General features: G+C 39.4%; 1 protein-coding gene across 1 annotated transcript in view; it reads left to right on the top strand.

The window, feature by feature from the left end:
• Nucleotides 1-12,614, top strand: part of FNTB (farnesyltransferase, CAAX box, subunit beta) — a 104,310-nt gene that overhangs the window by 30,622 nt on the left and 61,074 nt on the right. Inside the window, exons 3-4 of the mRNA XM_072629588.1 lie at nt 4,049-4,121; nt 4,923-5,014. Of these exons, the coding sequence (XP_072485689.1) occupies nt 4,049-4,121; nt 4,923-5,014 (165 nt within the window). The remainder of the gene's footprint in view (nt 1-4,048; nt 4,122-4,922; nt 5,015-12,614) is intronic.

Genomic DNA, 12,614 nt, shown 5'->3' with positions numbered 1-12,614 from the left:
TGGTGTTGCAAGCCAGAAGACTTGTGAATTGTGGTCTCCAGCTGGCTGCAATAGTGCAAACTATAGATTCTGCAGTAGAATAAAGTCTCTGCAGAGAGGATGTTATTATGTATCACTCATGATCTCCAAGAGAGGGTGAATCACCCATATATGTTCTCCAATATGACCTCTAGGTGCTTTTATTCAACTCAACAAGCATTTATTTTATCATATTTTTGTTCATCTTTTATTTTTATATCACTTTCATTTCTTAATGTATCCCTCTCCCTGTCCTTCCCCTTAAAGTTATCTTTGTAACAAATATTTAAAAAGAGAGAAAAAAAAAATTCAGCAAAACTAACCAGCACACCAGCCAAGTCTAACAGTATATGCAATAATCCCCCACCTCTTCAAAGAAGGCAGGGAGGTGAATTTTCTTAACTCTTCTCCAGGCCCAAGTTTGTCAACTAGCATTTATTAAGCACCAACTTTGTGCCAGGCTTTGTGGTGGATGCTGGGGATACAAAGACAAAAAGGAAACCGTCCCTGTCCTCAAGGAGCTTACATTTCTACTGGGGGGAACAACATGTACACAGATACAAAGTATGGATAAAGTAAATACATAGTAATTTGGGGGAGGGGCATAGGAGAAATGTGTGGAGATTACTAACAGCTGGGGGAATCAGAAAAGGTGTCTTGTGCCACTTGAAGTGCTGTTTGAACTGAGTCTTCAAAGGAGTAATGGGTTCCAAGAAGTGGAAGTGAGGAGGGAGAGCATTCCAGGCATGGGAGATAGCCATGTTGTGTAAAAAGAGTTACTGAGAACAGGGAATAGTTCACTTTGACTGGAACATTGAATTCATGGAGGAGAGAAGGGGGTAATGTGTAATCAGTATAGAAACAAGCACTAGAATCAGACTTTGAAGGGTTTCAAATACCAAACAGAGGAATTCGCATTTTGTCCTAGAGAGAAAAGTAAGCCACTTAAATTTCTTAAGCTATGAAAGGATGTGATCAGATCTGTGCTTCAGGAATACTAATTTGGCTGTTGTGGAAGTTGGATTTGGAAAGGGCTGAATGTTTATTAGGAAATGATTGGAATGGTTCAAGCTATAAATAATAATGGTATGAACTGGAGTGACTGTGATGTGTGTAAAGAAAAGAGGACAGAGTTGAGAGATGTTGTGGTAGAATCAACAAGACTCTACAACTGGTTAGGTGCAGGGTGTAAATTAAGAGTTGTGTATGATTCTTGGGTACCACACCTGGGTGGCACAAAGAATGGCATTTTCCATGATAGAAAAAGGGAAATTGGGAGGGGGTGAGTTTGGTGGGAAACATAATGAAACTTGTTTTTGATATATTGTTTAAGAATCTCCCTAAGGGCCATCCAGGTGGAAGACTAGAGAGAGCTAGATAGAGATGAGGACTAGGTATGTAAATTTGGGAGTCTTCTACAAAAAGACTGTAGTTAAATCCATTAGAGTCAATTATATTGGAAAGATTTCTTGGTAAGAAAGTTATGTAGAGAGAGGAGTTGGAAGATAGGATAGAGCTTTAGCCATTCCCCAGGGGTGGGAAATGGATCATTAGTCCACAGAGTAAATGAATGATATTGGTGTGCTAGGAGGAGAAGAGGAATGAGCAAAGATGTTGAAACCGAGAAGAAAAAATATCCATGAGAATCAAGGCACTCAACAGTGTCAAATGCTGCAGAGATGTCAAGAATGATGAAGATTAAGGAAAGTTTTCTGCATTTGGCAGTGGATAGATTATTGATGACTTTGGAGAGAGAGTCTTCAGTTAAGTGGTGGAGTCCAAAGTCATATGAGTTGAGAAATGAATGGGAGGTGAGAAAGCAGAAACAAAGAGTGCAGACAACTTTCTTTGTTGTCTAGGAATTTGGCTGTGAAAGGGAGGAGAGAGCAAGGACAATGCTTTGAGGAGATACTGGGGTGAAGTGAAGTTTTTTAAAGGATTCAGGTGGGGAATATTTGGCTGTCTTCTTTAGTCCTCAAGGAAGGAGCTAGTTGGGAAAGAGAGATGATTGAAAATTAGGGAGAGAGAAGAGATGATCAAAGGGGCAATCTGCTGGAGAAGACAGCATCAAGGACCTAAGCAGAAGAAAAGGGTCACATCTTCTGACATGGGAGAAAAGGAAAACAAATGAGAATCTTCAGGGGATTTGAGAGGTATGGAAATGGAAGAGAAAAGGGAACTTGTTATGTCTCAATTTCTTTCAGTAAAATCTGTGGCAAATCTTTTGCTGAGGGGGGAAGAGGAGAGGAAGTAGTATAAGTGATTTGAGGAGAAATTTAGAATGAATACTGTGAGTTCCTTGAATGTCATTCACCAGTAGCAGAGTAGGAGCTCGGGAGAGTAGTAAAAGTAATGTAGAGTTAGGAAAGGGGTAAAGGCTGAAAAGGAAGCAAGGGACTCAAGGATAGAGGACAGTGTAAATTTGACCTGGTTACTAAGGTCAAGATTTTAAAGGTTATTTTACATAACTTTGTATTTGTGATGGGTTTTATGTTTCTTTCCTTCTCACAATGGGTAGGGGAGAGTGTGGGGAAGGAGAAATATCTGAAAATAAAATAAAATTTAAAAATTAAAGAAAAGAATGATTTCAAAGAGAAGGAATAGAAGCCAGAGCAGAACTGAGGCCTGGGCAAATAAGGAGCAGATGGCATGACTGAGATGTGGGGAGGGTTAGAGGATAATTTCAGGAGGGATGAAGCACAGAGAGATGGGGAAGGGAGAGGAGGGTTATGGTTAAGAAAGAAAATTTTAAAATTATGTACAGTGGCCGTGATGGTGTGATGTGATGTGATGATGATCCTCAAGGTACGACCATAAAACTGAGGATGCTGATGAACTAAGAGTCATGCACCAACATGTAATTTGAAGTATCTGGGCAGGGGTTATAGTGGGGAGGAAAACTATGACCCCAGCATTGAATTGGAACTAGGATCTAGATAGACTCTCAAAGGAGGTGAAGCGGCTAAATGATGGAAGCCGGGAGAGGGTCTGGAGGTGGTGGTGAGCAGCATTGTTCTGTCTGTGCCTTTTCCTTCTCCTGGGAACATGAGAGAAAGCATTTTCAGTGCTGGAGAGGGGAGCCAGGGAGGCGGTGTTTTCTTAAGAGAAGCCAGATTTCTGTGATTGCGAAAATATTTAAGGTATGTGAAAAGAAGAGGCCTAGCATGAAGGACAGTTTGTTAACCATAGAATGGAGCTTGTTTGGGACACATGGGAAAGAGGGGAGAGTGGTACAGAGACACAAGGCATGTAAAGCTGGAGCGGGTGGTGATGGAGCAGGAGGAGGAGAGGCCTTCCAGCCAGTCAAGCAGCTACTCTGAATTACAGGGATTCTAATTGGAAAAAAGAGCTTACCAGCTGTAGGACAGTGGACTGTTTGAGACACTTAATGTTGGTCTTTTATCTTTTAAAAATAGTTTTATTGACTCCTTTTATTTTTTACAGTATAATCATCTTCTTATTTATGCTCCTGTTCCTCTCCCCTTCTTGAATTCCCACTCGTAACAAAGTAACGTAGTTAAGCAAAATTGCAAAACTACCTCATCCAATAGTGCGTACAACCTGCTTCACCTGTAGTTCTTCACCTCTGTTCTCCTGAACCACCATTGCTCATTGCATTCAATCTGACTTTTGTTGCCTTTTTGTTTACGTTATTGTAATCATTGTGTAGATTATCATCCTGGTTTTTCTTTCTTTACTCTGCATCAGTTCATAAAAGCTTTCCTTTATTTTTCTGTCTTTCTCATATTTGTCATTTCTTAGGCCACAGTAATGTTCCATTATATTCATGTGCTACAGTTTGTTCAGCCATTCTCCAATTGATGGGCATCCTGTTTGTTTCCTTTTTTTTTTTTTTTTGCTTCCATATAAAGTTTATGCATTTTTTAGGGCTCTAAAAGGAGCAGGTTATTTATTTCATGACCACGGTGAGAGGAAGAGTGTAAGTATATGTTAATTGTTGGGCAGAGGGAACTGTTCATGTAAAGCTTCCATGGAAAGCTTATTTATAATACATTCTTTGTCTTTCCAGACTCATTCTACATCGAGAAAAGCACTTCCATTATCTGAAAAGAGGCCTTCGACAGCTGACAGATGCCTATGAGGTAAGTATATCAGCTCAGGAGCACTGAATTTCAGACTTTTCTAGCTGACCCAACCAATAATCAGATAAGCTTTTCTACCTTATATTTACCTGCCCAAAGCCTCCTGAAATTGTCTTTCTCAAGCTTGTCCAGTGTACTTGTACAGTTACCTCCTTGATGGGAGTATGCCAAGTTGTTGATCTTCCTTTCCTCATGTAGCTTCACAAGCATGTCTGGGGCCAGGTGTTCCATCTGGTCAGGCCATCCTGGTTTTCAGATTAAAAAAGAAAACAAAAACTAGGAACCCTTTTGGTGCTCAGATCAATTTCAGAGTATCATGGACTTTTTGATATTCTTCCTCTGTGGTTCTTTTATTTGGGATATGAGCTTTTTGACCTGCTTCCTCCTATTAAATATTTCAGATATTTTTCTGATGTCATTTTTTGTATTGGGTCTGTTTGACAACAGCATTTAATAGTAGGTTTTACAAAATATAGAAAACCCCTTTCCTCCCAATACCTCCGATAAGAATACCAACAAGTTTTTGTTTTCCCTTAGCCTTTTGAGTTCACTTACTGCTGGTTGAGGGCCTGCTAGGTTTATGGTAAATTCCATTGGTATATTATTCCTTTGTTACTTACATCAGCTCCTGGCCAAGGCCACAGATCTCCAGAGCCATTCTCTTTCACTTATCGATTCTTATCATTAGGATAGCTTAACCTCTCCCTCACTAGGCTTCTTGGAGTGACACAAGATGATACCATGTCAGCAGTGTTGTAAATATAAATAAGAAGTGTATTTTCTTCCCTGTTCATCTCACAGTGTCTGGATGCTAGCCGCCCCTGGCTCTGTTACTGGATCCTGCACAGCTTGGAGCTGCTTGATGAACCCATTCCTGAGACGGTGGCTTCAGAGTGAGTCTGGCTTAAGTTTTCTATAAATTTGGCTTTTGGGCCCTCTTCTTAATTTTATTTGACTTTCTTTTTTTAAATGAAGAGTCAGAAGATGACAGAAGAAAATTTTGTTTTCTTCTTGATATCCTCCTTTTTAAAGGTTCAATGTGACTTTTTAGATAATCCACAATTTAGGAATCCATTTTAGGAGGGTTTTAACTTATTCTCTGGACTAATCTCTTGATCAGCTTGAGGTCTTTAAGAAGTGAATTGGTCATCAGCTCTGATCACTGAGTGAAAAAAGCATGATCATGGTAGAAAATAGATAATGAGTCTCACAGTCACTGGTAGAATTTAAGTAGGGGCTCAGGATAGGATTTTCTCCTTCAGGAATATTATAATGGAGATTCCTATATGAAAGGAGATTGAACTGTATGACCTTTAAAATATTAAGATTCTCAGATTTTAGGGTTTGTATCAAAGCTTGGCTTCTCTGGGGAAGTTCTGCCAACTCTCAGTAAGCAGATCCTTTACACTTCTATAAGTATAATACTCTTTATAAGTATAATACTCTTCTATAAGTATAACCACTTTAGGAAAGTGGTAATAACCTTACTGGTATAGCTATGTTTAATAGTGCACTGGTGGTCAAATCCATCTGGAACAGAGCTTATTATTCATGATTTTATTAAATGTTCAATGCATAATTGGAGACTTAAGAAATTGTGAGTTTTCCTTAGTGTTTTGTACAGATGGTATTCTGTGTTTGATACTTTTATTAGAATATTCCTACTCTTTATTTTTTGGAGAAGAGAAAAATGAGTTCTTCTGTGGTCTTGGGAGGTTTATTTTTATTTTAATCCCTAATTAAAAAAGATGAGTCAGGAATTGTATTTGGTGCTTGCTTGTATCAATCATGGTGAGGAATCATACTTTTCTTTGAGGAAGACCAGTTGTAGTTTTATAGAGTGTTAAAACTGGGGAGGGACCTTTGGTAACATCTAGTCCAGTATTCACTTTCTGAGACTGAGTTACAGGACTCAGGAATGAAAAGGCTCTCTAGCCAGGTTCATTTTTATGCATCCAGTGGAGGCAGCTGTGCCAGGATACATGGAGCCCAGCCGGTGCCCTGGCCTAGGTCACATTGTCATGCCACAAGAACAGAACTGCACTTTGTCTCATTCATTCTTTCTCAACAATAACCTCCCATTCTTGCTTTCCTGGGTGTAGGGTGTCTTGTGATGAATGCGGATGGTGGGGATAGTAAGGAATTGCACTTTGAACAAATCCTTTCTGAGGGGGAGTAAAACAATCTACATTGTCTCCATCACCATTAGGATGCTATGGGCCAAATTTCTTTTAACAGTGGAAGTGGAGTTGGCAGAACTTCTGAAATTATAAGGATTTGTTTGTCAGAATACATGTCCATGTGTTTTTGAAATACCACTCGGCATTTTATTTATTTATTTATTTATTATTTCTTTCAAATAGCAATGAAACACTGAAGGGAAAAATGCTAATCTATGTGTGAAATTAAAAAAAAAACAATGCAATTATCAGACTTTGGTGTGAATTTCAGATGGAGTAGGTCAGATCAGAGTATGATCTGGCTGGAACTAAGGAGATAAAATAGGAGGAAAAGGGTATAAATTAGATCTGAACATATTTTTCTAGATGGCATAGTTAGTGTTCTGTAATTGTGCAAAATATTTGGCTTCTGCTAGGAAATAAAGTTGTAGAAGTCTTTCTTTGTGTTGTTTCTGTGTCCCAGCCCAACTTGAGTGATAGTAACATTAGCCATCTAGTTGAATTCCAAGCCATTTTATGTTTGGTATCTGGGAATTGCTACTCCATAACTTCCACACTAACCTTAGATGTGGCTCTTCTGAATGAAAATTACACAGACTTACTAAGAGTTGTACACACTTTCAAATAACGCATATTGTTTTGAGCCTGGGAGGGAGTTACATGGTCTATAGTAATTCCAGCTAGTGAGCTAGGTATGCATTATCCTGACTTCCTGATCTGGGAAATTGTGTGTGTGTGTGTGTGTGTGTGTGTGTGTGTGTGTGTGTGTGTGTGTGTGTGTGTGTGTGTCTGTGTGTGTGTCTGTGTGTGTCTATAAAACAATTATTCTTCCTTATAACTATTTTAATTAGAGAACAGGAAGTTTTCATATTATTTTAATTTGTGATTTTGTATATGAGAAAAATGTGTAGCAAACGAATTCTTAATTTAGTTCTTATTTCAGTTAAATAGTATTAGAATTGGGCCAAGATTTTAGCATTGGAAAGTGGCTTTTATTTGTAGGATTTTGTTCCTGCCAGAAATAATATTTTCCTCTTAATTTTATATTTCATTCACTGCTGAGTTAGTGTTACGTTTTAAAAACAACTTGGGTTCCCTCTGGTGGTCAACATTGTTCTTGCCAAGTCCTATGTGTGGCAAACAAAGATAACAGGACTTAACAGTAGGTAGAGCATCTGTCCTTTGTTTCAAGGGGAGTGTAATCATGTCAGGATGTTTTTATATGTATTATTGTTTAGTTGTTTCAGTCATGTGGCCCTATTTGGGGTTTCATTTGTGGCCCTATTTGGGGTTTTCTTAGCAAAGATACTGGAGTGATTTGTGATTTCCTTCTCCAGTTCATTTTGTAGATGAGGAAACTAAGACAAAGTTAAGTGACTTGCCCTGGATCACACAGCTACTAAGTGTCTGAGGCCAGGTTTGAACTCCTGACTCCAGACCTAAAACTCTATCCATTGGGCCACCTAGCTACTTTTTTCATATGTATGGTACAGAATCATTCACATTTAATTTTCTTAATTATTCTGACATTAAAGAAACTTTTATGACATTGGACTAGTGTCACCAGTTGTATAATAGTGTCACTGTTTTGAGGTAGTCTTGGTTTAAAGAACCATTGTCTAAAACCCAGTCAGTCACAAGCATTTATAAGCACCTACTGTGTACCAGAAATGTGCTAAGTACTGGGGATACAAAAAAAAAAAAAAAAGGTAAAAGACAGTTGCTGCTCTTACGGAGCTCATAGTCTAGTGCAGGGGTGGGGAATCTGGCAACATGTGGGCCTCTAGGTCCTTTGACTGAATCCACACTTCACAGAACAAATCACCAATAAAAGGGAAGCTGCTGGATTTTTTTGCATCGGGTGGGGGTACAAGGTGTGATATGGTCATACTTGTGATTTAGGAAGATCAGCTGAGAGGAAGACAGATTATAGTGAAGAGAGACTTTAGGCAGGCAGATCAACTAAAGGATTATTGCAGTGGTCCAGATATGAGGTGCTAAGGATTTGTACTAAGGGTGGTGGCAGTATCAGAGGAAAAATGGGGGATTATATGAGAGATGGTTGTTGTCCTTCTTTCTTGAAGAGGACCAAAATGACATCACTGTGTTAGAGTAAAGTTACAATGTGTCCGACTGTGGCTCACCAGACCAATATGAGTTTGGAATTCTCTACCACAGGTTGGGCACAAATAGTCCATGTGAATATTTAGGGTGGATTCTCTAACTGTGTGCATCTCCTGTTTCTTTTGAGCTACTTCAATTATGCTTTGCTCATAGAGCAGAGCACCTTCTCTGATGAGGGTACACCATGCTGAGTTGTCCTGTGCCAGTGTCTGTCATTTTACACAATCAATTCTGAAGTTCTTAAGAGAGACCTTGAGAGTGTCCTTGTATTGCTTCTTCTGATCACCATGTGAGCACTTGCCCTGTCTGAGGTCTCCTGTTGTCTTTTAGATAATATACATTTGTCATTCGAACAAAGTGGCCAGCCTATCAGAGTTGTGCTCTCTGCAGTAGATTTTGAATGCTTGGCAGTTTGAGAAAGCACCTCAGTGTCTGCCAGGTGATCTTCAGAATCTTCCTAAGACAATTCAAATGGAAGTGATTCAGTTTCCTGGCATGGTATTGGTAGACTGTCCGTGTTTCACAGGCATATAACAATGAGGTCAGCACAACGGCTCTGTAGACCTTCAGTTTGGTAGTCAGTCTAATACCTCTTCTCTCCTACACTCTCCTTTGGAGCCTCCCAAACACTGAGCTAGCTCTGGCAGTGTGTGTGTCAACCTCATTGTCAATGTTTACCTCCCTAGAAAGGATACTGCCAAGGTAAGTGAAGTTATCCACAGCTTTCAAAACTTCTCCATTTGCTGTAACCAATGGTTCTGTGTATGGGTGTTGTGGTGCTGGCTGATAGAGTACTTGTGTTTTCTTGGTGTTGTTAGGCCACCAATCAATCACCAATCATTTTAAAAGTACTTACTATGTGCTTGATGGCAAAGACTATCTTTTGTGTTTGTTCCAAAGTGTGTATCCTATTGGGAGGGATGCAACATATTCACAAATTCAGAAATACAACAGGTATACAAATTCAGAGTAATTGAGAGGGAACAACTAATTACTGGGGAAATCATGAAAGGAGGCAGAGCTTTAGCTGAGCTTTGAGTGAAGTTCAGGTTTCTAAGGGGCAGAGTTGCAGAAGGAGAACATTTCAGTCAATCCAATAAACATTTTTTAAGGGCCTACTATATTCCAGGCATTGTGTTAAGCACTAGTGATACAAAAAGAGGCAGAAGATATTTCCTGCTCTCAAGAAGCTTACTATCTAATGGGGAAAACAACATGCAAACAAATCTATACATAACTTGCTTTGTATTAGCCTTCCTACACTCAGTTCCTCTACTTTTTCTCCTCTCAACTTTGATTTAATTACCTCAGTCAACTGAAACTATCCTTTCCAAAGTTATCAGTGATCTCATAATTGCCAAATCTAAAGGCCTTTTTTAAATCTTCCATTCTTCTTGACCTATTTGAAGCATATATATATGTATATATATATATACATACATATACATATGTATGTATATATATATACATATATATGAGTATATATATATATATATATATATATACACATACATATATATATACATATTTACACATAGTTATGTACAATATAATAGAAAAAAACAGAGGGAACGTCCTAGAATTGAGAGGGGTTGGGAAAGGCTTCCGGTAGAAGGTAAGCTAAAATGAGACTTAAAAGGAAGTGAGGGAAGTCAGTAGTTGGAGCGCAGTGGAGAAAGGACAATGTTCCAGGTATGGGGAATAGCTCGAGAGAATGCCTAGAGCTGAGAGTCCTTGAGGACAGTCTCTAAAAAGGTAGGAAGGGAGGAGAAGAAAGGGTGGAAGAAAGGGTGAGGGTAGAATCTATACAGAATTGTATGCAGTCGTGGGGAGGGAGGGGGGAAGTGGGGGGTAGGTGGGGGGGATAAAATCACAATTGTATGGCAGTGATTGTTAAACATTACAAAATTAAAAAATATATATATATATAGGCTTTAATGTGGCAAAAAAAAAAAAAAGAAATGACTGGAATAAAACCTGGAATAAAGTCTAGATAAAAAAAAAAAAAAAAGAGAAAGAAAGGGTGAGGGTAACTGAATCACATTCACAAGGGAAATTAGGATTCACCTCGATCTTCAGAGCAGAAAAGGTGCATTTATGTCTCAGCCATAATCTCTTAATTGGCAAATCTAAAGGCCTTTTATAAAGTTCTCATTCTTCTTGATGTCTCTGAAGCATTTGACATTATTGATCACCTCTCCTGAATAGTTTCTCTTTTCTGGGTTTTTGTGACCCTCTTGGTTCTCTTTCTGCCTTGTCTAATTCCTTCACAGTCTCCTTTTCTGGTTCTTCATCCATATTGTAGCCACTAACTGAACTGGGTAGAGCCCAATACTCTGTCTTGCTCTCTCTTTTCTTTTCTTTCTACACTCTGTTACTTGGTGACTTTGTCAGCTTCCATGGGTTTAATTATCATTTCTATGCAAATGACTCCCAGATCTATATATGTGACCCTAGTCTCTCTTCTGACCTCCAGTCCTGTATCATAAACTGCCTATTGAATATTTCTAATGATGTCCTGTAGACATCTCTAACTCAGTATGTCCAAGACAGAACTCATTATCTTCCCTCTGCTCAAGCCACCCTGCTTCTCAATTGCCTTGTTACTGTGAAATACACCAAGTGTGCAGCCTCAGTGTCTTTCTTGATTCCTTCCACCCTGACTGCACATATCCAATTAGTTGTTAAATTTTGTTTCTGCTTCCACTCTATCTCCTACATCTATTCCATTCTTTCTGCTTGCTACCTCTTCTACCCCCCAAACAAGACCTCTAGACATCATACCTCTGTGGAGTAAGCCATGGTACCATGCAGCCTCATCTTCACTCTGGTCATTTTCCACTGTGCAGCTGTGTGCATAGAGCCTCTTTCCTTGCCACCTCTTACTCTGAGAACAGTAACCATTTGCCTCAAAAAAGTTGACATTGTTCTTCACACTATCTTTTCCATTTAATAGACCAGAACTCCTTTCTTTGGCCAGTATTTTGCATATTTATCTCCTCTTTTGGAATGTAGGCACCTTGAAGACATTGACTCATGTGTGTATGTGTGTGTGTGTGTGTGCATGTGTGTACACAGACATAAATACAGTACTTAAAAATGGAAAGAGCTTGATAAATGTTATACATTCATTCATTCTTTTTTTAACTCACACATCTCCCACCCTCGTCTAGGTACTCATCACCTCTTGCCTAGACTGTTGCAATAGCCTCCTGTACAGCATAAATCTAAGTAAGTCATTCTCCTGTTCAATAAATTCCAAGACCCAAATTCAGATACCATCTTATACCAGAGATCTTTCTCTCCTCTCCTATAGCCCTTAATATTTTCAAAGTTAGCTTACCTTTGTTTCTGTCACATACTTATATATGTGCGCGCATGTATGTATGTATACAAATATACATACATGTATACACACATGTATGTATGTCTATGTATGTGTATATAACTATATATACACACATACTGTGTCTCCCCTTAAAATCTAACCACCTCCAGGCAGAGCCAAAATGGCAGAGGGGTAGGAAGCAGTTCAGCAGAGTTTCACAAAACTCCTCCAAACAGATCTAGAAAATCCACCAGACTGAATACTAATAGGGAAATCCAGAAAAAGTCACCATGACTCATCTCTCCAGGGTACTTTGGGCTTTGTCCACAGACAAAGAGGTCTGTGGATACTGGCGATGGGGTTGGTCCAGAAATGTACCATGCAAGCACCTAAGGAAAGGCCATGCACAAGGACAAGAAGAAATCCCAGACCCACACAGCGGTACTGCAACCAAGAAAGGCATGAATTGGCAGCTTTGGCATCTACTATCCAGTTCCAGGTCAGACTGAGAAGGGGACCTATGCACCTGGGTGGCATTGCAGGGCAGAAAGGTCTTGATTGCTATCCTGAGAAAGAAGAAAGTTCAGAACCCTCTCAGCAGTGGTGTGGATCCAGTCCCTAGGGTAGAGCAGGGTCTCATTTCCAGCATCTAGTTCAGCTTTCAGAAGAAAGGAGGAATCCCAGCCCCAGGGGAGCCTGTGGATTTGACACTCAGAACTTAACAGAGCTTTCCATCTGTCTGATAGGGTAGCATTCTATTCTTTTACAGGCCCCAACTCAGGTCAGGACCTTTCAGAGCTCAGATCCAAGGGATACCAGTCTGACTTTGCCCTGGATCAGACTACTTTTGGAATACTGCAA

This window comes from Notamacropus eugenii, chromosome 1, assembly GCF_028372415.1.
Source record: "Notamacropus eugenii isolate mMacEug1 chromosome 1, mMacEug1.pri_v2, whole genome shotgun sequence".
Classification (NCBI taxonomy): domain Eukaryota; kingdom Metazoa; phylum Chordata; class Mammalia; order Diprotodontia; family Macropodidae; genus Notamacropus; species Notamacropus eugenii.
The sequence above is the reverse complement of the archived record's forward strand: the minus strand, read 5'-3'. Positions and strand labels throughout refer to the sequence as shown.